General features: G+C 42.0%; 1 protein-coding gene and 1 long non-coding RNA gene across 3 annotated transcripts in view; one reads left to right on the forward strand and one right to left on the reverse strand.

Moving 5' to 3' along the window:
• LOC146679796 (uncharacterized) overlaps positions 1–27,952 on the forward strand; it is a 188,780-nt gene that overhangs the window by 151,134 nt on the left and 9,694 nt on the right. The gene's annotated exons all lie outside the window — the stretch shown is intronic.
• On the reverse strand, positions 1,860–27,428 carry LOC146679804 (protein NLRC3-like). 2 transcript variants are annotated; one of them, XM_085450131.1, is made up of 11 exons: positions 26,255–26,535; positions 26,051–26,170; positions 23,743–23,821; positions 21,560–21,764; positions 19,611–21,408; positions 18,242–18,415; positions 17,855–18,028; positions 17,505–17,678; positions 12,022–12,195; positions 4,077–4,123; positions 1,860–3,928 (listed from the first exon to the last, which is right to left on the reverse strand). In XM_085450131.1, exons 1-11 carry the CDS (start codon positions 26,341–26,343, stop codon positions 3,387–3,389), a joined length of 3,576 nt encoding a protein of 1,191 aa, XP_085306257.1. In that variant the 5' UTR covers positions 26,344–26,535; the 3' UTR covers positions 1,860–3,386. The 2 variants fall into 2 exon arrangements, with proteins under 2 accessions (XP_085306257.1, XP_085306256.1); XM_085450130.1 differs by lacking the exons at positions 1,860–3,928; positions 4,077–4,123; positions 12,022–12,195; ... (1 more) ...; positions 17,855–18,028; positions 18,242–18,415 and adding an exon at positions 27,367–27,428 and having other exon boundaries at positions 19,607–21,408; positions 26,255–26,375.

Consider the following 27,952-nt stretch of genomic DNA (forward strand, 5'->3'; position numbering starts at 1 on the left):
TTGTTGGCCTCTGATCTGTCACAAACAGCTGAAACGTGTCTCTCATGAGTCACATGAAGGTTTTTGACAGAAAGGACAAAAAGTAGCTGCAGTCAGTTTGTGTCATTTTTATATTTATTCATCTGGGAGAAAAATCTGAGGGACATTAAAATGTGTTTTCAACAGAGACAAGAACATGAATATAACAGAACAGGTAAATGAACATGTTTCAAGTAAACAGCTGGACTGATCAGGTCCAAACACAGAGTGATAAACTTGTCAAACAGCTGTCATATCTTTATATAGAAGCTCTTTATAAATGCTGCTCACTGCAGTCTGTTTACTAATAATGTCAAAGTGTTAGAAACACAGAAACATCAGAATGGTCTTTGTTCACAGAAACCTGTCTGGGATCCTTTGTTGTTCTTTTGATGCAGAGTTCCATTATAAATATAAAGAGTTATTTCAGAGTCTCATCAGTTTTCCTGCATGTCTTTATTTAACACATCAGCAGGGCTGAAGCTCTCATGTTAAACACACACTGATCTATGGACACGTTCATGTGTTTCTAACAGAACCAGGCTGTTATCAGCCTGCACTAACATTATGTCACACACACTGAATGTAACAGTGACAGTTTACATCATCACACAATCAGCTGTGATTGTTTCACTGTCATCAAACGAGTCAACAGGAAGTAGAATCAATAGAAACCAATCATTTACTGACAGCATGTCTGATGGAAATAAGTGCAGATTATGTATGAAGTCTAACTGCACACAGTAACTGTGTTACAATAAGGACTTAACAGCGCCCTCTGCTGGAGTGTTTCAGTACTGCGTTAACTAGAATACACCACCTCCTCCTCACACCACCTGCTACAGCTCTACTCTTCTATGACTACAGTCATCCACAGCACTGATGTGAGGTCACATGGTTCATATGTAAGGAGCACAGCTGACCTCAGGTCAGTTTAATGACTGTGAGCAGCAGCTGTGTTATTGTCACTGTGACAGGGAGACACTCTCAGACACAGCGCTCATGTCAGCTTGTTCTCATGCAGGAGGATCAGGAGCTCCATGTTTGTCTTTCTGTTTGAATCATGATGTGTTTGTGCCATCAGAGTCTGTCATGAGTACTCAGGGTTTCACAGCAGCTCTTCTGGATGCTGACGAGGACTCCAACCTCATGTTTCACCTCTCTGAGCTTCTGATGTCTGTGAACACTCGTGTTTCTTCTCTGGGCTCATCTGGACAAAAACACCTTTCTGTGTTTGGCTGCAGCCTCATTCTGACTGACAGGAAGTGTGTTATCCATGAGCTGCACTTCTGTGAGGAAGTTTCCTGCTGTGTTTCCTGTCTGTGGACAAACACGAGTGTTCCAGCTGAGGACTTGGTTCCTTCCACCTGTCCATACAGGACATCACGCTGTCTGCAGCTCTGTAAATGCAGCTCCAGGTCCTTCCACGTGCTGCTCTGTATTTGTGCAGTTTGTAGTGTGTCCTGGGAAACGTAGCACACATGGTGTTCTTCTGCTGTTTCCTCCTTTCACTGAGTGTGAAACACTGACGCTGTGCTGTTGTTCACAGAGGGGAGCTGATTCTAGCTGCAGCTGGACTCTGTCATCTAACTGAATGTGTTGGTGCTGATCACGGGGCTCTGAGGGGGGAGCAGCAGGAGGACTCTGGATGCTGACGTCAGTGTATCTGTGGAAGCTCCCACAGCGTGTCTGTCATTCAATATTGTGCTGTATATTGTATCTATGCAAAGATGAACAGACTGTGTGTTCACTGGTCTCTGTGCTGCAGCTCTGATGTCATCATCACTCCCTCCTCCACCCTCAGCAGTCCCAGCATGCTGCTGTGGTGCACCCCACCCTCACTCTACACCTGAGCCACAGACCACACCCTCCACCTCAATATACACCACAGTTTTCTCTGCTGTGGAAATGAGATCAGGAGGAAATCATCATTATTATTATTTAATAAACGCTCACATTAATGTGGGCTTATTTGTTTCATATTAGAAACATTAGTTGAGTGTTTTTAGTATAAAATGGTCAAAGTCCCTCTTTTTGCTCCTCCCCTCACCTGTGGATGGACGGTGCTGTTACCGTGGTGACAGCTTGGATGTGTTTCAGTCCCGCCTGGTTATCACTGCAGGAATCTTTACTTTCACATTTATTACAGGTAATAACTCTGATTTTTCTGTGTATTATGAACTAAATGTATTCTGATACACACAGAGATGGATGAGCAGAGGCTTTTTTTGCAGTTTATGTAGTTACTATGGACTTAATGCACACATATTATTAAAATTAGGGCCATAACAGTTGTATTGATGTATAGCAACTTGAAATGCTCCCACAAATGGCTCCACAGCATGTAAAAATATAACAAAAGCTCTGGCGGACTTGGTTCTGTGGTCAGTCTTAAAGGGTGAAGTTAAACTCTGTAATCTTCACTGTGTCACAGAGTTCAGTGAGTCCCGTTATTCACAGTATCAATCAGATCATCAGAGAACAGCTGATCAGCAATCAGTGGTGCCAACAGCGCCTCCTGTGGTGAGAGGATGCAATAATGCAATGTAGCATTTTTCCACTCAACACTTGCAGTCATGGAAACTGTCTGTTGGATCTGTGTGACGTTGCTTTCTTGGTTAGAGTTCCTCACAAATGTCCAGATGATTCTTCTAATGAGGCGTCGACCATGTTTGCAGCTCTTTGGAAGAAAACGTCGCCCTTTGCCATCCTTACTTTTCTTTGACTTCTTCAAATGCAGCTGAACTCCAGCTGGTATTTTCTTGGACTTTGCAGCTGTTTCTGGTCATCAGTTCATTCCTGCAAACCTCTGAAGCTGAACAACAATGATGCTGCATTGCTGGCTGATCCCAAAAGGTTGATTCTGTTCATCTGGACGTTTTCAGAAACGTTTGCTCACTGATCAGGTGACTTCTTCAGTCTCAGCTGACTGCAGCTTTACAAGCTTACAAACAGCACATTTGCACAATGACTGAAAGCAGCAGCACCTGATATATATGATACTAATATAATACATATACATATATAATCCATACTAATGATGAAGGAACTGAGCTCACAGTCCATTGTTCATTCAGTGAACTACTCAGTTTATTTTGGGCCTCAGAAATGCTCACTCTGTTTGTACATCACTGTCAGCAATAGACTCATTCTGCTGTGTGGACAGGAACACATGTGACATCACTTCCTGTTTGTTTGTGACTGAAGAAGTTTACAAGGAATCATTTAGAAGAGTTTCAAACATCAACTGATTGAATCCATGAATCTGAAAACGTGTTTGTGAGTGAAAGAGACAGACATGTACAGACTGAACTATCTGTTCAACAGTCAGAGTGTTTCTGTAACAGGAGACACTCTTTACACTCCACTCAGCACAGGGACACTGAGCCACCAGGAGTCCAGAGAAACCTAAACCCAGGATAAAGAGTTTGAGTGAATGTGGTGTTGAAGGTGTGGAGGTGGATCAGAGTGTCAGAGGAGACTCTGTAGAAGGACAGAGTGCCAGCAGGACAGTCCACATACACTGCTGCTCTGTTAGAGACAGAGGAGGAGGAGGAGGAGGAGGAGATGGATGCTGACCTGTTATTGTGCCTGACAGAACGAGGACCATCATCAGAGCAGCTCAGACTCCAGGACTGATCATTGTGTCCAAACAAACAGTCAACACGGTTTCCTTTCCTTCTGATGCTTCTGTAACTCACTGATATAGAAACGCCTCCTCTCCACTCGACCTCCCAGTAACAGCGACCAGTCAGACCATTTCTACACAGCAGCTGATGATAAACATCAAATCTGTCTGGATGATCAGGATATGACTGAACCTCCTCCACACGTGTCACCTTCCTGTTGTTGTCAGACAGTTGGAGCTCTGTGTTCACTGTGTTTGTGTCGATTGTGAGTTGACAGGAATCTGATGGAGAGAACAAACACAATCCAGCTGCAGTTATTGATCCATCATCTGTTCATTGATTGACACTTTGATGATGACTCCTGACATGATGAAGATGGTTGAATGTGTGCTGCTTTGTTTTCATGAATCCCATTAAAAACACACTTACACTTCCTCAGACCTGGTCTCAACCATCGGACTCCAGCAGGCTCCACCCTGAAAGGAGGAGGGGGGTCAGAGCAGCACAGTCAGCATGCACACATGGACATTACATGGCTCTCACACACACACTGTTACACACTGAGCTCAAAGCTCGGCTCCACTGTTTTATTCAAAGAAATCTACATTTATTTATCAGCACATTTAAAAACAGCTTGAGCCAAAGTGCTGCACAGAGTAGAGAGAAAATAGGAAACATACACAGTAATGACTATAAAGACTGGTCAGGATTGAAAGCTACAGAGTACAAATGTGTTTCCAACCGGCTTTTAAAAATGTCCAGTGTTGGTGACGACCTGATGTGAAGGGCGACTGTTCCAGAGTTTGGCTGCAGCCATCGATAAAGCTCACCTCTGTTTTTACGTCTAGTTCTGGTCAGAAGCTGCTTATCTGCAGACCTGAGGGCTCCACTTGGATTCTTTTGTTAAAGAGAGATAAGATGGAGCCAATCCATTCACAGATTTAAAGACAACCAGATCTGGAAGTGGATTCTACCACGTACTGGTAACCAGTGGAAAAAGCTGGTGATGGGTCGTCTAGCACAGACCCACCGCTGGAACCAGACAATTGATGAGGGAGAGAACTGTGACAGCGCCGTTCCTTCACTTGACCTCAGTCGCTCTCGTCTGCTCCCTCGTAACACTGCTCTTTATTGAGCTTACATGAATATGCACAAGTTCATTATGACGTCTTACACAGGTATGAACAAAGAGTACCAGTCTGTGCATAGTGTGTCTGTGTGTGTGTGTGTGTCTGTGTGTGTGTCTGTGTGTGTGTGTGTGTCTGTGTGTGTGTGTGTGTCTGTGTGTGTGTGTCTGTGTGTGTCTGTGTCTGTGTGTGTGTGTCTGTGTGTGTGTGTCTGTGTGTGTGTGTCTGTGTGTGTCTGTGTGTGTGTCTGTGTGCGTGTGTCTGTGTGTGTCTGTGTGTGTGTGTCTGTGTGTGTGTGTGTGTGTCTGTGTGTCTGTGTGCGTGCGTGCGTGTGTGTCTGTGTGCGTGCGTGCGTGTCTGTGTGCGTGCGTGCGTGTGTGTCTGTGTGCGTGCGTGTGTGTCTGTGTGCGTGCGTGTGTGTCTGTGTGTGTGTGTCTGTGTGTCTGTGTGTGTGTCTGTGTGTGTGTGTCTGTGTGTGTGTGTCTGTGTGTCTGTGTGTGTGTCTGTGTGCGTCTGTGTGTGTGTCTGTGTGTGTGTGTCTGTGTGCGTGCGTGCGTGTCTGTGTGCGTGCGTGCGTGTGTGTCTGTGTGCGTGCGTGTGTGTCTGTGTGCGTGCGTGTGTGTGCGTGTGTGTGCGTGTCTGTGCGTGTGTGTGTGTGTGTGTTCCAGATGTGACCCTGTGACCCCAAAGCTGGTGCTAAGAGTCCAGCGGTCCCCCTAACAAAGGGCTCTTATACTTAACCAGACACAGAGTAGGTGTCCTCCTACACCAGGGGTCTCAAACTCGTGGCCCGCAGGACGATAGTTTTTGGCCCCACCTTAATATGAAAATGTAATGTTAGTTTGATAATGTATGACACTTTACAGTGTTGTGGGCGGAGCTGAATTAACCCACCAATCAGGGTGGGATATGGATCTCAGGGGACACCAGCCGGGCTTGATGCAAGCAGGGAAACATTTCTCAATGAGTCAAAGTTCCAGCAGCGTTGCCCTGGAGTGTTTCTTTCTTTCCTGTGCCTGGCTGGCTTCCTCCTTTCTATTGGGCAAACGCCGACATTCGCCCCAGCGCGCTGCGTTCACAACACTTCAAAAAAAGTTGTTTTTTTAAGTTGCTGCCCAGCGGGACATTATACGTATATAGATTTATACACACGTCAGTGGGATTTAAAGTTATTTTTCCACAGAGAGAGATCTCATATTAACTCTCACAGTGATGCGTAGGCGGCGGGATAAAAGAAAAGTCATGAACTCAATGCAGCCCAATTTAGTCTGCAGTCACATAGCGACACCTGTTCATCGGCAACAACAGTCCCCGGTAACCCGGACTAATTATAGGGTCGCACCGTAATTTGTGGCTCCATGTTTTTATTTGCATCACTGCGTTTGCATTGCAGCAAACATGAACATTACATATATTTCAATATAATGTAAAAGCAGTCAAAACAACTAACATCAGAAACAGCTGATGTTATTTGTTATATGTCACGGTGTCATTTCCGCTTCTTTCTCCTGTAACAACAGCCCGGCGCCGTGAGCAGTCGCCTTTTTTGCGCTCGCTATCCCTGCACTTTCTACCATCTGCAAACGCCACGGTGTTCGTGTCGTCATGAAAGACATGAACATCGAGCGTACAAACAAAGGAGACTGCTACCGGCTTTTTATCTGCCGATCGCCGTGCTACGGTTGCAAGAAAAAGAAGCAGAAATGCCGTTCTCTACGCGTTGAGACGTTCCCCGTCCGTCGGCTAAACGCTTGATTGAAACTTCAATGCGACAGTGACACCAAGTAGAATTATAAATGTCACATAGCCCCAAACATGTCTTTTTCAAAGCCTGCGGTGAAGAGAAAGGTTGGTGATGAGCACCGACAATTTCAGGAAAAGTGGGAAATGCAATATTTCTTTGTTGAGCACAGGGGCACCCCGACCTGTCTTATTTGCACAGAGAAAGTTGCGCTGCACAAGGAATACAATTTGAAACGTCATTACACAACTAGACATGCTGAGCTGGATGCAAAATACCAGGGAGACGAGAGAGCGAACCGGGTTGCCAGTCTTAAAACAGATCTACTGAGGCAGCAAGATTTCTCCAAGAAAGCAACCAAAGAGAATAATGCAGCAGTCGGAGCCACGTGGTTAGTGAGATGATTGCTAAAGCAGGGAAGCCATTCACAGAAGGTGCATTTGTCTAAAAGTGCATATTGCAGGCTGCAAATATAGTCTGTCCGGGAAAGAAAGGTCAGTTTAGCAACATCAGCCTTTCTGCCAACACCGCAGCAGATCGCATTTCTGACCTGTCAAGTGACATTTATGACCAACTGTGTGAGAAAGCCAAATGTTTCAGTGTATACTCAGTCGCTCTTGATGAGACCACAGACATCACCGACACTGCCCAGCTCCCAATGTATGTCCGTGGTGTTGATGACAGTTTTGAAGTGATGGAGGAGCTGCTCACAGTAATTCCAATGCATGGCCAGACCACCGCTCAGCAGATATTTACAAGCTGTGTGATGCCATTGAGAATGTTGGTTTGCCATGGAAGAGGTTTGTTGGAATAACAACAGATGGAGCGCCATCAATGACAGGGAGGAAACATGGACTGGTGGCACAAAACAAACTGGAAGAGGAAGGCGTGGAGGAGGCCATTGCTCTGCACTGCATCATCCATCAGCAGGTCCTTTGCAGCAAATGCCTGAAGTTTGACAATGTGATGTCTATTGTTGTGAAATGCATCAACCAAATCAGATCCAGGGGCTTAAAGCACCGAAGGTTCTGTGCTTTTTTAGAGGAAATGGAGTCAGAATATGGGGATGTGCTCGACTTCACTGAGGTACGTTGGCTCAGCAGGGGAAATGTATTAAAGAGACTTTTTGAGTTGAGAGCAGAAGTGAAGCCTTCATGGAGAAGGATGGAGTTAGTGTTCCTGTGCTAACTGATCCCAAATGGCTCATGGACTCAGCTTTTCTTGTTGATATGACACATGAGCTTAATGTACTGAACAAGACGTTACAAGGCCAGGGGCAACTTGTCAGTGCTGCCTATGACAACGTGAGAGCATTCTCCACAAAACTGGCGCTCTGGAAAGCTCAGCTCTCTCAGACAAACCTTTGCCATTTCCCAGCATGCAAGGCACTCGTGGATGCAGGCACACCATTCAGTGCTGACGAGTATGTTGATGTCATTTTGAGGCTACAGGAGGAATTTGATCACAGATTTGCTGACTTCAAGACACACAGAGCCACCTTTCACATTTTTGCGGACCCCTTCTCCTTTGATGTGCAAGATGCCCCTTCTGTGCTTCAAATGGAGCTCATTGAGCTGCAGTGCAACTCTGAACTCAAAGCAAAGTTCAGGGAGGTGAGTGGAAAAGCAGAGAAGCTTGGACAATTTTTGAGAGACTTGAGCCCTAGTTTCCCTCGGCTTTCCCGAATGTTCAAGCGGACCATGTGCCTTTTTGGTAGCACATACTTGTGCCAAAAGCTCTTCTCCACTTTGAACTTCAATAAGTCCAAGTACAGGTCCAGACTTACGGATGATCATCTTCAAGACATACTGAGGGTCGCAACTGCTTCCTCCCTCAGGCCAAATCTGGCTCGGCTATGCGAGAGGAAACGCTGCCAGGTCTCTAGCAGCAAGGAGTAGGCAAGAGAAGCCATGTTCAGAAGAACAGTTCATTTTCTACAGTGTTCCACTCATGTTCAGAAGAAGGTTATAGAACTGTTAATACAGACATTTCAATCTAAATACAGCAGATATAGAAGACTGAAAGAAACACACAAGTTCACTGACTAAAAATATCTTATTATTATTTTATTTATGTATTACAGATTGATTTATTTTCTTATTAATTCTTAATTTGTTTATTCATTTTTCATATTTTGTGTTAAAAAATAAAAATAAAGAGATTTGAGAAGATTGGAATTTTTTAACCATGCCTTTCTTGTGGAAAACCTAATGCGGCCCAGCCTCACCCAGACTCTGCCTGCAGCGGCCCCCAGCTAAATTGAGTTTGAGACCCCTGTCCTACACCATAAATCAGTAAGAGAGGGTACGACCTCTCTCATGGCCCCAAGTGGTGTGTGCATGCCAGAGCACTCTGGAAGGCACACAGAGTCTTTACAGACTACTCAGGATCAAACCTCTATCATCATGCAATCGATTATACAACTCTAAGCATATATGAGTAAATATTTCTAAGCATAAATGACAATCAACAATATAAACCTTACAGCTGGTTTTAATAACAGAATTCATTTGTTTCTCAAACGAGAAAGAGCTATCGAGAAACACTCCTAAATCTTTAGTTCTTAACTTTTCCAGTGGGCCAAGGTCAACATTATCTGCTAATGCTAAATAGGCTGCCGTTATTAACTAATGCTAATTTGACATGAATTAGCATTATGCACTAATGCTAACACTTACTTTTTTTAAAAATGTGAGTAGCTAATGCTAACACTATTTCCCTTAACTTTATAACAATGTGAACGGCTAATGCTAACACTCTTTTTCCTAGCATTATAACATCTGAGCTGCTAATGCTAAGTAGGCTGCCATTAGCACCTACGTCTAATTTAAGGCAAATACGCATTAGAACCTAATGCTCATATCGTTTTCCTTTGCTTTATAACAATGTGAGCAGCTACTGCTAAATAGCATTAGCTAATAACAGCAGTCTAATTTAATGCAAGTTAGCCTCATTTGCATTACAACGATGTGAGGAGTTAACGCTAAGTATGCTGCCATTAGTGGCTAATTCTAATTAGGGGTGAATAAATATTACCAGCTAATGCTAATATCGTATTCTCTTCCCTTTTAACAATGTGAGCAGCTAGTGCTAGGTAGGCTGATGCTAGCAGCTAATGCTAAAGCTAATTCAATGTGAATTAGCATCACATTAGTGAGGAGTTAATGCTAAGTAGACTGCCATTAGCAGGTAATGCTAATTTTAGGTGAATAGGAATTGGCAGATAATGCTAATACCATATTTTCTTGCTTTATAACAATGTGACCAGCTAATGCTATGTAGGTTGCCGTTATTAGCTAATACTAATTTGAGGTGAATTAGCATTATCCCCTTATGCTAACAATGTTTTTTTCTTACTTTTTAACAATACAAGTAGCTAATGTGAACACTTTTTTTTTTTATTGAATTCTAATTTTTCCCTTGCGATGTGAAGAGTTAATGCTAAATAGGATGCCATTAGTGGCTAATTCTAATTTTAGATGAGAAAGCATTAGAAGCTAATGCTAATACCATATTTTCTTGCTTTATATCAATATTAGTAGGTAATGCTAAGTACGTAGCCATTATTAGCTAATGCTAATTTAGGTGAATTAGCATTATCCACTAATGCTAACACTGTTTTTGCCAACTCTTTTCCCTTGCATTATAACAATATGAGCAGCTAATGCTAAGAAGGCTGCCATTATTAGGTAATGCTAATTATTATGTGTGTTAGCATTATCCGCTGCTGCTAGCAATGTTTTATCTTACCTTTTAACAATATCAGCAGCTAATGCTAACACTACTTTAATTTCAGTTAAACCTACTTAGCATTAATTAACTTCATTTAGCATTAAGAAGTTTTTGCTATAGGCTACCATTAGTGGCTAATGCTAATTTTAGGTAAATAGAAATTGGCAGCTAATGCTAATACCATATTTTCTTGCCTTATAACAATGTGACCAGCTAATGCTAAGCAGGTGCCATTATTAGCTAATACTAATTTGAGATGAATTAGCATTATCCGCTTATGCTAACAATGTTTTTTTCTTACTTTTTAACAATACGCCATTAGTGGCTAATTCTAATTTTAGATGAAAAAGGATTAACAGCTAATGCTCATACTGTTTGCTTTGTAAGAATGACAGCAGCTAATGATATGAAGTCTACCGTTATTAACTAATGCTAATTTGATGAGAATTAGCATTATCCAATAATGGTAACTCTTTTCCCCTGCATTATAACAATGTCAGGAGTTAATGCTAAGTAGACTGCCATTAGGGGCTAACTCTAATTAGGGGTGAATAATTATTAGCAGCTAATACTAATACCGTTTTCTCTTTTTCCTTATAACAACTTGAGCAGCTAATGCTAATTTGATGCGAATTAGCATTATATTAGTGAGCAGTTAATGCTAAGTAGGCTGCCATTATTAACTAATACTACGTTGACGTGAATTAGCATTATGCGCTACTGCTAATACTGTTTTCTCTTACTCATTAAAAATGATAGTAGCTAATACTAATACTCTTTTCCGTTGGGTAACAACAAAGTGAGGAATTAATGCTAAGTTGGCTGCTTTTAGCGGCTTATTCTAATTAGGGGTGAATAATTATTAGCAGCAAATGCTAATACCGTTTTCTCTTTCCTTATAACAATATGAGCAGTTAATGCTAATTTGATGTAAATTAGCATTATATTAGTGAGGAGTTAATGCTAAGTAGGCTGCCATTAGCAGCTAAAGGTAATTTGAGGTGAATAAGCACTAGTAGCTAATGCCAATACCCTTTTCTCTTGTGTTATAATGATGTGAAACGTTAATATCGTTCTCAAACAACAGAATGAGAATGAAATATTGATTCTAACAGGGCCCATAAACAGCATTAGCTTAGCAGCATTAGCTTATCAGAGTCTCCATCATGGTCACACAAATCCTTAGCGGAGCAAAGTGGCCTACTTAGCAATAGCTGCTGTAGAAAGCAAAGGGAAAACAGTATTAGCATTAGCTGCTAAATGTGCACTTGAGAACAAATCTATTGTGAATTCAGCCGTGAATGTAGTGTTTCCAGTAAGCTTCCATTTCCAAATGTTAGCTGCTCCTGTCTGCCTCTTTGTCACACACACAGACTGAAATGATTCACAGCCTTGTTTCATCCTTCTGTCAGTGTCACTGACTGTCACTGTGACTGTGGACATACAGCATGGGAAACACACACATGGCTGATACTTGTATCTAAAGTTACAAAATGTTGTCTCTGTCCAAATATTACCTAACTGTAAGTCTACTTTTAATGAAACTCTCAACATGACTTATCAGTTATCATTAATGTTCCTGCAAACAGACTCCTTGAAGACCCCCTACATAAATATCCATGTACTATCCAGCTAGACTAGTGTGTCTGTCCCTGAAAATATTCCTGCATGTGTGATTGTTCATGTCTCATCTGCAGGAAACAAACAGGAAGTGAGTGAAAGACACAGGAAATGATTCCAGCTCTTCCTCCTATATCAGACATTCTCTCCATACCTGAGAGTGTCCAGTCTCCAGCCTGGATCCTTCAGTCCAGCCGACAGAAGCTTCATTCCTGAGAGACCTGGATGATTGTAGCTCAGGTCCAGCTCTCTCAGATGGGAGGGGTTGGAGGTCAGAGCTGAGGCCAGAGAAGTACAGCCTTCCTCTGTGATCAGACAGCCTGACAGACTGCAGACACACAAAACAACAATCCATCTGTTATCCATCTCTATAGCAGCATAACTAAGTGATGGTTCAGGGTCACCTGCTCCAGCTCTAACTATAAGTTTTATCAAAAAGGAAAGTTTGAAGCTGATCGTCAAAGTAGAGAGGGTGTCTGTCTCCTGAACTCAAACTGGGAGCTGCTTCCACACCCAGTCCAACATAGCCAGGCTTTCTTTGCTGCTTTGACAAAACCTCAAATCCCAGTCAGAGATGGTGAGCATCATCACAGTGATGATCATTTCTCTGTTAACCCAGGCTTTCTGCTTCAGGATCTGTGCACGCTCACAGAACAAGGAGACCTTTAAACATCATTTCACTAAATGGATGGACTGAGCTCAGCCTACAGATGAACTGGATAAATAAAGATTTGACCTCAGTGTGCTCAGTGTTCCTGTCTATTCCTAACATATTCCTAACATGATAGCTGCACTTTAGAGCTCTAAAACTGGAACTGACACATATTTAAACTCCACATGTTACTCAGTACATTCAGTTCTGACACTCGCCCACAGTCCAACAAAGGAAACATGGAGATCACATCAGTTTGTCACCAAAGTCAAATTATTCCAGAGGGCAGTGTTGATACAACTAAAGTTATTTTTAAGCAAAGTTGAGTTTTTTATTGTCGCAGTACTTCATGTCTGAAGTATCACTTAAATGCATTACACGCTGTTGATGGCAGCAAACAAACCACCCAAACAAACAGAGGTGGGAGGCTTGGGCAGACTACGTAGATTCAGCTTGTGGGAGGAGTCAGGATAAAACCAAAGAAAGACAAGCTAACAAACACCACAGTGAAGTGAGTAGCTACAAACTGCAGGCCGATTAGTGTTGTTGAAGAAGTCGGAACGTTCTTAGGATCAACAAATGACGGCATGTATGAGCCTCCCTCAAGACGCACCATCACAAGAAGAACACATGAGCTGTAGAAAAAGGAGAGACTACGAAAGCCACGGCGTTACAACGTGCACCAGCTGTTGGTCTCTCTGGAGACTACTGGGCGTGGCTGGGTAACCATGGTTACTTGGGAGTTACAGTACATGATATTAATGAAGAGTGGGAGCTGCGTTCTATAGCAAACAATTTGTTATGAGGTAATCAGCTGATCTTAGTTTAACCGGAAGCCCTTCACAATAATTGCAATGCCTTTATTTTGTACAACTACCATCAGTTCGTCTGTACTGATGGTAACTTAAAGTCACACTAATGTCGTTTAGTTTCTATAGTTTATGTAGTGGAAGTATACTACAGTACCCTGATCACTGATAGGACAGATTTATGTAGATATACACCTTTGTGTTTAACATTACTGCATTATAGTACTGTGATCTTTGTCCTTATATATGGCTATATTAGCTATACTGATGTACGTACATATAACTGGATATGTAACTTATCTATTCATCTTATTTGTCATGTATTTGTATTGTGTACTTCCTTTTTGTAAGAAACCACACACGTGATCACAGCCGCAAGAATCAATCAGTGAAAGAATAAAGTGTCTCAAACCAAACCTTAAGCTCTTTATTCCACATGCTGGGATCATTTGGCCTTCAGTGGTGTTCTGGCTGACACACCGGAGTGACCAGAGTGCTAAAGAGTGAATCGGACACACCAGTGTCATCTCTGATATCTCCACTACATTTAATTGTCCTTCAGCTTGTGGCTGCCGTTAGCTGGTCTGCTAGTTAGCTGATTTGCTATTTAGCCGGTGTGCTAGTTAGCTGGTGTGCTAGTTAGCCGGTTCGCTAGTCAGCTGGTGTGCTGACCAGCGAACCAGTAGGTTACAAGATGAGCTTGTCTGTCTGATGAGCCAGCTCTCTCTGTCTTGGTCATTTTGTCCTTGGGCAAAACCTAACCTACCACTACAACTGTAGCTTACCTCCACCAGTGTGTGAATGTGAGAGTGAATGAATACAGGGAGTGCAGAATTATTAGGCAAATGAGTATTTTGTCCACATCATCCTCTTCATGCATGTTGTCTTACTCCAAGCTGTATAGGCTCGAAAGCCTACTACCAATTAAGCATATTAGGTGATGTGCATCTCTGTAATGAGAAGGGGTGTGGTCTAATAACATCAACACCCTATATCAGGTGTGTATAATTATTAGGCAACGTCCTTTCCTTTGGCAAAATGGGTCAAAAGAAGGACTTGACAGGCTCAGAAAAGTCAAAAACAGTGAGATATCTTGCAGAGGGATGCAGCAGTCTCAAAATTGCAAAGCTTCTGAAGCGTGATCATCGAACAATCAAGCGTTTCATTCAAAATAGTCAACAGGGTCGCAAGAAGCGTGTGGAAAAACCAAGGCACAAAATAACTGCCCATGAACTGAGAAAAGTCAAGCGTGCAGCTGCCAAGATGCCACTTGCCACCAGTTTGGCCATATTTTGGAGCTGCAACATCACTGGAGTGCCCAAGAGCACAAGGTGTGCAATACTCAGAGACATGGCCAAGGTAAGAAAGGCTGAAAGACGACCACCACTGAACAAGACACACAAGCTGAAACGTCAAGACTGGGCCAAGAAATATCTCAAGACTGGTTTTTCTAAGGTTTTATGGACTGATGAAATGAGAGTGAGTCTTGATGGGCCAGATGGATGGGCCCGTGGCTGGATTGGTAAAGGGCAGAGAGCTCCAGTCCGACTCAGACGCCAGCAAGGTGGAGGTGGAGTACTGGTTTGGGCTGGTATCATCAAAGATGAGCTTGTGGGGCCTTTTCGGGTTGAGGATGGAGTCAAGCTCAACTCCCAGTCCTACTGCCAGTTTCTGGAAGACACCTTCTTCAAGCAGTGGTACAGGAAGAAGTCTGCATCCTTCAAGAAAAACATGATTTTCATGCAGGACAATGCTCCATCACACGCGTCCAAGTACTCCACAGCGTGGCTGGCAAGAAAGGGTATAAAAGAAGAAAAACTAATGACATGGCCTCCTTGTTCACCTGATCTGAACCCCATTGAGAACCTGTGGTCCATCATCAAATGTGAGATTTACAAGGAGGGAAAACAGTACACCTCTCTGAACAGTGTCTGGGAGGCTGTGGTTGCTGCTGCACGCAATGTTGATGGTGAACAGATCAAAACACTGACAGAATCCATGGATGGCAGGCTTTTGAGTGTCCTTGCAAAGAAAGGTGGCTATATTGGTCGCTGATTTGTTTTTGTTTTGTTTTTGAATGTCAGAAATGTATATTTGTGAATGTGGAGATGTTATATTGGTGTCACTGGTAAAAATAAATAAATGAAATGGGTATATATTTGTTTTTTGTTAAGTTGCCTAATAATTCTGCACAGTAATAGTCACCTGCACACACAGATATCCCCCTAAAATAGCTAAAACTAAAAACAAACTAAAAACTACTTCCAAAAACATTCAGCTTTGATATTAATGAGTTTTTTGGGTTCATTGAGAACATGGTTGTTGTTCAATAATAAAATTATTCCTCAAAAATACAACTTGCCTAATAATTCTGCACTCCCTGTAGTGGGATTGTAAAGGGTCTTTGAGGGTCTCGAAAAGCGCCATATAAATGCAATCCATTATTATTATTAAGAGCATCTTTAGGCCTGACTGTGCTCATCCTTCCTCCAACCTCTCCTTACCAAAGATAACAACTACATCAGTATTAGCTCAATAACAATTTCTGCAATTCAATTGTGGACATTCATTTTTAAACCTTGTGTAAAACGATAAAACCTCAAAGTCTGAGCATTATTCTTTGTGCAAACAGCTCTTGCAGGTTCCCCCGGACTTAGGTTATTTTTATTATTTAATTACTTACCTTTAAGCAGCTGTTCAGGCTACTAAACTCATCCCAGAAATAACAAGTGACACCATTAATAGTAGAGGTGGGAATCACCATACAACTCGCGATACGATATTATCACAATACTTAACGCACGATACGATATTATTGCGATTTTTTAAAATATTTTGCGATATTTAAATTCTGCACATAAAGGTAAACTTTATCAATATTCATTTTATCTAATATCAAAGTCTCGCACTCAGTCTTTCTCTCATTTCAGTCAGTTTTATTGTTGACAAACTGAACGGTTTGTATTACAGTCTAGTCCAACTTAACTGAATGCAACCATCTGGTACAATTATAGCTATTCTGAACTATGCAATTTATGAAAACTATGCAGCCCCTTCAGCAACTGAAGAATTTGAAAGTAAATTTTAAAAAATATATAATTTTACATTAAATAAAAAAGTTTCAAACTTAATTAAAATTAAACATGTCTTAAATTAAAATAAGTAAACTGTCATGTTTATTGCTGCCAAAAAAAAAGTTAAACACATTTGGACAGTGAAGGAATGTCAGGATTGTTGCTCAGAAAAAGGATCAACATGCTCTGAAGTCAACATGCTCTGACTCCAGAGCATGTTGACTTCAGAGAAAAAATTGTTTGTAACAAAATATCGATTTCTGCTGTCCCTGTATCGATACATTATTAGCAAACAAAATATCACAATACTACACAGTATCGATTTATTCCCCCACCCCTAATTAATAGTGGAGCTAACTTTAACAGGTGAAACTGATTTGACCTATAAGGCTACTGCAGTTACTTCTTATCAGGTTTAGTACGGAAGACATCTGAATGAGGTAGTTAGTAGTATGTAGTTAGTACCGGGCGAGTCCCCTCCCCCACATCGGCACCAGAACCCTGTATTATCTACAGGGTAAGACTGCCTGTTTTATCAAACTATGGCCATTACTACTGTGATCATTTGCAGCCCAGTGTGCCGCTCTCTCTGCTGGGATGAACCACTGGAGCTCACCCAGTCATCCCTTTCTTTCTCTCAAGAAGAAGTGAAATAAATATATTTATTATGTTACGAGTCTAATATTCTTTAAATCAAACTGTAATGAATAAATCAAGCAAGAAGATTTGGTGGCTCCACGTGTTGTAGAAGAAAAGATAAACATCTCATTTTGAGAAATCAGCCTTTAAAATTAAGTACTGTGAATAAAAAACAAACAGCGAGCCAATCAGCAGTCGCCAATATCCTCCTAATTTCATTCACAAAGAAATCAAATATATATATTATGGGCCCAAAGGAGCCTAAATCTTTAAATTAGGCAGTACATGAAGTATTTTTTTAAATAAACAAAGACATGACTATAACAACTTTTAGTAATTCAGAGTCCAATTATCCACTCAAATGTAAATAAAAGTTCACTTGACAGCTGTAAAAGTTACCTGTTTATACAATAATATAAATCACATTTCAAATGATCATCTGTGGAAAAGTTTGAATCCTGACCTGAGAGTTTCCACTGCACACTGTGAACTCTTTAGTCCAGCGGACAGAAGCTTCACTCCTGAATCCTGCAGGTCAGAGTTACTCAGGTCCAGCTCTCTCAGACTGGAGGACTGGGAGCTGAGGACTGAGGACAGAGCTTCACAGCTTCTCTCTGACAGGTTACAGCCACTCAGTCTGAAAAATAAAAGACAATCTATAAAACAAGTACTCATGTAGAGTTTGTTAATACATTTCACAACATTAAATGTTGACTTTCTATTTTTAAAGGAAACATAAACATACTAAGATACAACATCATATGTATGAACTTTAATTAATAATTCTAAAAACTAAATGTTTTCTGATCTGACCTCAGAGTATTCAGTTTACAGTTTAAACTTTGTAGTCCAGCAGACAGAAGCTTCACTCCTGAATCCTGCAGCTTTCTGATACTCAGGTCCAGCTCTGTCAGACTAGAGGACTGCGAGCTGAGAACTGAGGACAGAGCTTCACAGTTTTCCTCTGAGAGTTCACAGATGTTAAGTCTGAAGATAAAAACATGAATAAAGATTGTTGTTAAAGTGTAATCAAGGTGCAATAGCTTATTGTCTTGTGCTGAGCAGGTTAGTAAAACTTCCGTTTAACTTTGAAATGAATAAAAATGCTATGAAACAAGGATAACTGGATAAAGACATAAACAAAAACAAACATCAAACACATAAACAAACAGTACTAAACATAATACAAATTGATCTGACCTCAGAACATTCAGTTTGGCATGTGGACTCTCCACTGCAGCAGACAGAAGCTTTACTGCTGAAGCCTTCAGGCTGTTGGTACTCAGGTCCAGCTCTCTCAGACTACAGGACTGGGAGCTGACCACTGACAACAAATTTTCACAGCCTTCCTCTGAGACGTTACAGCTGCTCAGTCTGAGAGAGAAAGGAAAAAAACAAAAACAAAAAAAAAACAAACAATATATGTGATCAAATTAAATTTGTTTATATGTTGAACCCTTTTTAAAAAAAATTTATTTAAACCTATGAGACTATGAGTGCTACCAGTCCAGTGCACATGATTGGTACCTTGATGGTACCTTGCTCAGGGGTACCACAAGGTAACTATTCGGTGGATTCGACCCCTGACCTTATGATCATGGGGCGACCACTCTGCCTACTGAGCTAATAATTCTGTGTACACTGTCATACAATATTAACTAAAACAATTATTTTAGAAAATTTTAGTAATTCAATAATCATGCTCATTACCTGTGTATTGTGAATAACACTTGATTTTAAACACTAGCTGTATAAAACTCTTCCTGTTAAAGGTGTGTATAAAGGAGATGAGCTGAAATGCAGACTTCATGGAGAATGTTTGCTGTCAGCATATATCAAAGACAAAGCAGAGATCCATCCAGTCTCTTCCACTAAGCCCACAGAGGGACAGACAACCACTCTCACTCACACCTGCATGAAGTTTAGATCACCAGGTAACCTAACTGCATATCTGTGGACAGTGGGAAGAAACTGTAGAGGACCCAGAGTGAACCCACTGTAATTCTGTGATAACACTGGTTATGGAAGCCTTACAGTTACATATGGTTACTGACAAGAAACACGACCTTAGAGGCAATTTCAGTAATGAAGACCGAGTTTCTCCCTCCATACAGGATGAAAACATGACAGCACAGCAGAGATTTATATTTAAAAAGGGAGGGTGTGCACTGAAAGTGAGATACAAACTTGAACTTAAATTATGAACATCAGAAAAAGATGTAGGTGAAGTCTGGCAGGTGACGTTTGTGCTTTAGTATAAAACAACCAAACTCCTGGAGTTGGAGACAAATGAACAAGCTGAGGATAATAAACCTGTCAGAGGGGCTGAAGCATCAGAACTCATGTTCTTATTGGCTGGGTCTGGATTGTCCTTTGATAAGAGTTACAGAACAAAGTGTGTTTTAGAAATGCTGGAGTGAAACATTAAAACTACCATATATTTACCGAGTGACTGATGATCATTTAATTTACTATTTTAAAAAAAATGTTACAGTGCTCTTTGAACTCAGCATTTCTGATTTATTTCCCATGATTTTAACAATGAAGCGATGACAACATGTTTACTCACAGAGCTTTGTTGGAGGCTTTGACCACTGGCAGCATTCTCAGAAGAGCCTCCTCTGAAGCAGAGTATTTCTTGAAGTCAAACTCATCCAGATCTTCTTCTGATGACAGTAAGATGAAGGTCAGAGCTGAGCACTGAGCAGGAGACAGTTTGCCTGTGGAGAGACTTCCTGAAGTCCTGTATTGTTGGATCTCCTCCACTAGAGAACGATCATTCAGTTCATTCAGACAGTGGATCAGATTGATGCTTTTCTCTGCAGACAGATTCTCACTGAGCTTCTTCTTGATGTACTGGACTGTTTCCTGATTGGTCAGTGAGCTACTTCCTGTCTGTGTCATCAGGGCTCGTAGGAGAGTCTGATTGGTCTGCAGTGAAAGACCCAGGAGGAAGCGGAGGAACAAGTCCAGGTGTCCATTTGGACTCTGTAAGGCCTTGTTCACAGCACTCTGGTAGAAGTGTTTCTTTGCAGATTCTCCTGTTTCAGACTTCTTGGATGTTGTTTGTTGTTGTTCCAGCAGATTGAGTCCAGAGTTGATGAAGGTCAGATGGACATGAAGAGCAGCCAGAAACTCCTGAACACTCAGATGGATGAAGCAGAACACCTTGTCCTGGTACAGTCCTCTCTCCTCTTTAAAGATCTGTGTGAACACTCCTGAGTACACTGAGGCTGCTCTGATATTGATGCCACACTCTGTCAGGTCTGATTCATAGAAGATCAGGTTTCCTTTCTGCAGCTGATCAAAAGCCAGTTTTCCCAGAGACTCCATCATCTTCCTGCTCTCAGGACTCCAGTGTGGATCTGTCTCAGCACCTCCATCATACTTGACCTTCTTGACTTTGGCCTGAACCACCAGGAAGTGGATGTACATCTCAGTCAGGGTGTTGGGCAGCTGTCCTCCCTCTCTGGTTTCCAGCACATCCTCCAGAACTGTAGCAGTGATCCAGCAGAAGACTGGGATGTGACACATGATGTGGAGGCTTTGTGATGCCTTGATGTGGGAGATGATCCTGCTGGCCTGCTCCTCATCTCTGAATCTCTTCCTGAAGTACTCCTCCTTCTGTGGGTCAGTGAACCCTCTGACCTCTGTCACCATGCCAACACAGTCAGGAGGGATCTGATTGGCTGCTGCAGGTCGTGTGGTTATCCAGAGGCGAGCAGAGGGAAGCAGTTTCCCCCTGATGAGGTTTATCAGCAGCACATCCACTGAGGTGGACTTTCTAGGGTCAGTTAGGATTGTAGTTTTGTGGAAGTCCAGAGGAAGTCGACACTCATCCAGACCATCAAAGATGAACACAACCTGGAAGTCTTCAAAGCTGCAGATTCCTGCTTCTTTGGTTTCAGTAAAGAAGTGATGAACAAGTCCCACCAAGCTGAACTTTTCCTCTTTCAGCACATTCAGCTCTCTGAAAGTGAATGGAAATATGAACTGGATGTCCTGGTTGGCTTTGTCTTCAGCCCAGTCCAGGCTGTATTTCTGTGTTAAGACTGTTTTCCCAATGCCAGCCACTCCCTTTGTCAGCACTGTTCTGATTGGTTCGTCTCTTCCAGGTGAGGCTTTAAAGATGTCTTCTTGTCTGATGGTTGTTTCTGGTCTGTCTGGTTTCCTGGATGCTGTTTCAATCTGTCTGACCTCATGTTCATCATTGACCTCTGCAGTCCCTCCCTCTGTGATGTAGAGCTCTGTGTAGATCTGATTCAGGAGGGTTGGGTTTCCTGCTTTAGCGATGCCCTCAAACACACACTGGAACTTCTTCTTCAGGGTGGATTTAAGGTTACGATGACAAACAGCAGCTGGAAGTTCTGAATAATAATAATAAAAATACAACTTTAACAATCACATTTTACAAAATGCTGATGACAATTTCTGACCCACTGAGAAATGACTGAACACACTGGTGTCACAAGTCTCTCATTTATCCAGCAGCTTAAATCTTTAGATAAATCCTCTTACGTCTCTGCAGACGGTCAGCCAGCTCCTCCTGCTTCATTCTCCTCAGGAAGTCCACTGTGATCTTCCCAAATGCCTCTCTGCTGTTTCTCCTCTGCTCATCATCCTCCCTCTGAAACTCCAAGCACTGGGGCTTATTTGGATTCAGAGCCTTCTGGATCTTCTTCAGCTCGTTCTTCACAAAAGTGATGATGTTGTCCTCCAGCAGCTGAACAGAATACTTTATGAATGACCCACCACTCTGAACTTTAGTCCACACAACATCCACTTCTTTACGATCAAGGGGCATATCATCCGCGAACTCTTTACCAATTATAGGTTTGACTTTATCTGATTAACTGAGACTTTGTCCACAACTCCATGATCCCAAAACGTTGATGCTGTTCATATGAATGCAGCGATTTCAGTGGGAGAAACATTTCACTGGTGTTCAGAGCTGAACTACCAACAGGTTGATGATCAAAGCCAGAAAGTTGGAGATGTTTCTGGTGACTGAGTTGATCGTACAGACAACTGGTCTTAAAGGTTCACTCTGTTTACACATACAGATCAGTATTTAAGGTTTGACTCTCATCATCCACTGGGGCACAAACTGGGCGTCATCAGGACGCTACAACACAGAACAAACACCATCCCCACAGACACAGCAGCCAGCGAAGCAGAAGAACTTCACATCAAGAAGGTCCTGAGTAAATGTGAACGCTGGTTTGAGGGCGGAGTCAAGGAGGCCATTTATGTGAAAAGGAAAGACCATCTCTGAATGGAGGAGGGGCCTAAGGGTACAACTGTCACCATCTTACATGCTGTGATTGCAGCCATTCCCCAGCTCTCTGTGAACTGGACTCATGACCATTGATCAACAACCATTGATCAATGGTCCTGACAATATGCGTACCAATGATCAATGAACTGACCTCCCAGCCCATTGTTCCTTCAGTGGGCTGGTTTCAGTCATACAAATGTCCTGTTTATGAGATTGAAACCTGCAGTCAGCTGAGACTGAAGAAGTCACCTGATGATGATGAAACGTTTCTCCCACTGAAAACATCCAGATGAACAGAATCAAGCTTTTTGGGATTTACGTACCTGGATGATTGAGCATCAAGACACAACTCTGTGACTTTTCTCAGATGAATCAATCCTCTCCTCCAGCTTTGTTTACATCTACCAGCCATGGGGCGCTGCCCAGGGACAATAATCTATGTGAGAGGTGGAAAGTCATACAGGTGTCTGCTCCTGCCTTCAGTTATTTTATCTACTGTGTGTCAACTGGCTGAACCTCCTCCAACTGTCTACTGTCTCCCTAAACTCAACAATGACTTCGTGATCTATCCATTCTCTGACCAAACACATCCTGCTGCAGGAGGTTAACATAGCAGCCAATGATGATCCCACTCACTGTGAACAACACATTTGGACCTGATTTGCTGCTCTGGTTTACACGTGAACTTCCACTGCTGCTGTCACCAACTTGAGAGGCTCTACAGAAAAACTGGACTTGTCCATAAAAATCATAAACTACATTACAAGGACAGCATTGCTCAATCAACTCTAATTACTACTGACATGTTATCTCTTCTAACTAAGGTACAGACACTCAAACTTGCTGCTTTCAGTGAGAAGTCAAATGTCTGAATATGAGCTGGAAGCCGCTGAGAGTCCTCCTCCTTCCCGTGGGGTTTACTTTCTCTACTACTTTTACTATAAACACGCCCCTTTCATGCACCTGCAGAGGGCCACCAGCAGATGGAGCTGTCTTAAACAAATCCACTTGGATAGTTAGCTGTAGATGACTTTATCAGTATGATTGTAGGATTTTGAGTTATTCTTTAGATTTATTTAAACTCATATTGTGCACAAGTGTTGAGCGACCCATAATTTCTCTGTACTTTTCATAAGAGCAGCCAGACTTTCAGCTGGTTTTTCTTTTTTTAAGAGCTCAAAGATATTGAAGAAACAGTTATTCAGCTTCATTCCCACTGATCTCGACTACAAACTGTTTCACTTTGGTTTCTGTTTAAAGCCTCGATGTTTAAAACGTTTCCCTGTGATCACATTTGCACCGTCTGATTTCAAAGTTTGTTTCTTTTGGTCATTTAGTCCACAGAGTCCTTGGTGTTCTGAAAGGGACCTATAAATAAATGCATTATTATTAATAATAAAGTAGTTGTTGTACATGTACAGACCATAAATATGGAGTCCAGCTGTGTTTGATGCTGCTGGGCAGACTGACCACTGGGAACCTCTGAGCTCTGCTGGTCCACTCTGTGGAAGAACCATGAAGGATTAGATCAACACAGGATAAAGATCCAGGAGTTTCTGCTCAAATAACTTCATCTGAATCAAGTCTGTCAAGTTTTAGACTCTCAGATTCTGAAGATATATTTTCTGTTTTCTATGAACTTTCTTTCATCAGTGATGGAAGTGATGATGCTGCAGAAGCTCAGAGGAAACTTTGAGAAAACTGTGATGAACCATCAACTAATGCTCTCAGGAGGCCAAAGGTCCCTGAATGTAACTGTGCAGTAGATTCATCGAGTGTTTGAAACCTGACCACTTCCATATGTTTTCATTCTAACACAAGAAGTCCTTTTCTCATTGCTTTGATTTGAGTTTTCATTTGAGTTTTCCGAGTCTCGTATTTGGAGTCGAGTCTAATCAATGATCTGACAGAAGAACATTAAAAAGGATTTACCAGTGCTGTCAAAATTAACATGTAGGGTTAGGGGTTCATCTGTTATCATGATTAACATGATAAAAACCTTTAACACGACACATCTGGAGAGCAGAACGACTCAAAATCCCTGAAATGTTTCTATCAACGCACTTCGAGCAGTTTGTCCGAGTAGAGTTACCTTTGCACACGTGCAGATGTGCAGCACATCTGTTAGTGACGGAAGCTGAACCAATCAGCTCAATATGGAAGATGACAAACACACACTGACCTCTCGATGAAAAGTTTGAGCATTAAAAAAATAACAAGACGGACCAGCCGACCAACATGAAGGATTCTGCACATCGTGACAGAAGGAATTTTCTTTTCACCGAAGCACTTCCAGCTTAAAATATCACAACAATGCAAAGCACTGATGACACAACTGCCAAGTGGACAAACTGCAGACCTGTTAGTGTTGTTAATAACATAGTTTTGGTTCCTCGTGTCAAAGACTTGAAGAAGAGTGACAGAGAGTTAGACTGCTGCAGGATCAGTGCCACCTCCACAGACCTGTGAAGAAAATGATTGTTTGACAGATGGGCTCAGATTCAGGATCAGCTGAGGAGTTTGTGGCTGACAGAATCCTGCAGGTACAGAGCAGAGCCCATCATTAGCATGCAGGACTGTCCCTGGGGGGGTCGGCTCATTCAGGAGGTTAATCAATGTTTACATGTTCAATAAACATGTTAAGTGTGTAAATTTGCCCTTTTCTCTCGAGTCTGTTTGCTCATGAAATGAACTTTGATTCGTTTACATTAAAAATGATGTTTAATGGTGATTAATCCAAATGAATCCACAGTAACCCTGTGATGAGTCTGATTAAACATTTTCATTAACAGCAGTAATATAGATTATATATTATTATATATTAGTGCACACTTAGCTTTTAGTATATATGTTTGTTACAAAGTTGTATTTACAGCAGAGAAGCTGAGTTAAAGACTGAAAACTATTCAAAGTCTCTTTGAATTGAAGCGTTTAACATTCTTTGTGTTTATTCTGCATTGACTTCATTATATGGTGTAAACGTCTGTTACAGGCTTAAATATAAAGTTGGAAAAATGTAACTGCAGCTATTGATCAAGTAATTGTGATTAATCAGGATTAATGACAGAAGATTGTGTCATTAATTAGTCATTTTTAATCTACTGACAGCACTAGTGTTCACTCTGGTGCCTCCAACTGTTTTACGCCCTTTCAACACCTTCGTGGTCAAAAGTGTACACGCACAAAATCTACAATAAAACCCTCACGCAGCAATAGGACAGACACACAATCCATTTATCTCTGTGTCTCAAACACACACACGTGTATTCAAAGCCTCGATTTGTTCATATTTCATCTGTTGTGTTTTTATCTTCAGCGTTTTCAGTGTTGCTGCATTTACACCAAAAATGTTTCCACTGATGAATCAGATTGATTTGAATGTGTTTCATCCATACAAATCCCTCCCTGGTGGTCACATGACTCTATAACATAACAGGAGTCATGTGACAAGAGTTTCATGCTGTAAAATGTCACAATGGTTGAATGTGGTGGAGTAAAAATGTGAGATGTCAGCTACTTTTCTTCAATATGAAATGTTTGCAGGGCCTGACAGGAAGTGGACGGACGCTCTGATCACTTCCTGTTTGCTGAAGTGGGTTTTCAGTTGTTTAGAAACCAAAGGCTTGTTTTAAAAGACAGTTTAAATGGGACTGAGGGAACGACGTGTTTGTAGTTTATATCCAACAACATCAAGCAGTTTAATCAAAGAGTTCATGTTGCTAACAGCTCACCTCTCTGCAGCAGACACAGGCTGGACTTTAAAATGAATGTAGCGATCTTTAGACCAGTCACTCCTTAAGGACACAGAGCTGGCTTCAGGTTCATGTTTACGTTTAGTTCCTTGTTTCTTCCTGTGAATAATGATGCAGCAGTGATGTGAGTGCTGAGCTGTGACATGGAGAAGAGTCATGGACAGTTAGAGATGGTCATCTCACCTCTGAGCTTTGGTCTGGCTCTCATGTTCCCCACACAGAGTGCTTTTAGAGGGAGGGACTCCCTCCTCTCTGTCCTCACACTGATCCATGCTGCTCAATTCAGCTCACACACACTTTCTACCTGCAGAGGAAACACAAATCATTCATGTGCACATCAGCTGAAATCCTCCTTTCATCATGTGTGCTGTCCAAATATCAGCTGCTTCTTTCCTGCTTCATCTCAGTGTCAGCTGGATGCAGTCAGACAGCAGTGTGAGGCAGAGGAAGCTGCCATCAGCTGCTCTGCTATCAGTCCACTAGATGGAGCCTGAAGCACACACGATGCATTCACTGACACACACTGATTCACTGTGACTGGAAGCTTCAGTCAGTCCAACACGTGTGAACAACATTTTAAACATTTCAGCTGATCCAAGATTCAAAGAGGATCAGCAGAGTTAAAGCTTCACACTAATTCTTCCTGCTGAGTTTGCAGAGAACTGCACACACACTGATTCACTGCTAATGAGAAGCTTCTTCCATCCAGTAATTCATCATCCATCAGCTCTGCTGCTGCTCTCAGTCCTGGACTCTGATCACACACTAAAAGCAGCTTTTTAACTCGTGTCTGTAAGAACTCTTAGCGTTAGCTTAGTGTTAGCTTAGTGTTAGCTTAGCGTTAGCTTAGTGTTAGCTTAGCGTTAGCATGCTGTGTGGCTAGCTCAGCGTCAGAGCTCTGCAGGTGTCTCGTGTGTAAATATTAATCACAGTGACAGTAAAGGAGGTAAAGGGCTGTGACGTCATCACGTACGCTGCGTCCTCTGTGGGCTCTGAGTGAACTCAAAGTACAAACTACAAGTACACAAACACGAACGTAGCTCAGAGTGGCGGACACACTCGGCCTCGTTGGTCCAGCTGTGAGTCCGTTACCGTGAACTATGGAGCGGCAGATTTGTGCTGAACTAAGCTGCACACAGCTGATGTTAGCCAGGAAACATTACACACTGACTTTAATGGAGAGACCGGAAATACAAACACACACAGTTTGTTGTGTGAAGAAATCAAACACGAGCTGAACAAACAGTAAAGTTCCTAAAGACAAACTGTTAAAGGAGGAAACAAAGCAAACTTACAGTTTCTTCACACACCAACAACAAGCTCCACTCCACACCTGGACACTAAACACGGACACACAGGTGAGCTGCTTCCTGGAAGGAGGCGGGGCTCCACCTGAAACTCAGCACAGGTGGGAGGGGCTCAGCTCTGTGTGTGCTGATGTGTTAACTTTAAAAATATGCCGTCTGACTGCTCAGACTGAGTCAGAGTAAAGTTCACATGCTGACGTGTGGAGACATGAAACCTTGTTGTAGCTGCAGGTGTGAACACACTGATCCCAGATCAGCTCTGCTGTATTTGTAACATGAACATTTCTGCTGCAAAGCTTCAAATGTTCAGCATGTTTCTCTGTTTCCAGTCTATAGATCCAGTCACACTTTCTACCTTCACCTGTGCAGTAAAGACTGAGAGCAGAGCTGAAAGCAAGCGTCCAATCAGTGAGCAGCATCAACACCTGAGCTTCATTCAGACTCTGTTATTGAAGATGTTGTTGGTACAAAGTTCATCTGCTGCTCACATGAATCCATGAAAGATTTATTTCACTGAATGTTTCTTCAAAGCTCATTTCAACCTGTTGAAGTCATGAATGAAAGTGCAGACTGA

This window comes from Copadichromis virginalis, unplaced genomic scaffold, assembly GCF_057382275.1.
Source record: "Copadichromis virginalis isolate Kocher_CV1m ecotype Utaka unplaced genomic scaffold, C_Virginalis_male_GT1.1 unmapped_scaffold_1, whole genome shotgun sequence".
Classification (NCBI taxonomy): domain Eukaryota; kingdom Metazoa; phylum Chordata; class Actinopteri; order Cichliformes; family Cichlidae; genus Copadichromis; species Copadichromis virginalis.

Excerpts from the sequence above, each read along its gene's own strand:
- LOC146679804 (XM_085450131.1), bottom strand. The coding sequence starts at position 26,343 with ATGGATCAGTGTGAGGACAGAGAGGAGGGAGTCCCTCCCTCTAAAAGC. Across the intron at positions 12,196-17,504 it reads TGTGCAGTGGAAACTCTCAG|TCTGTCAGGCTGTCTGATCA; the intron begins GTCAGGATTCAA and ends GTGTGTCTGCAG. Across the intron at positions 3,929-4,076 it reads GAGACCAGGTCTGAGGAAGT|ATTCCTGTCAACTCACAATC; the intron begins GTAAGTGTGTTT and ends TCTCTCCATCAG.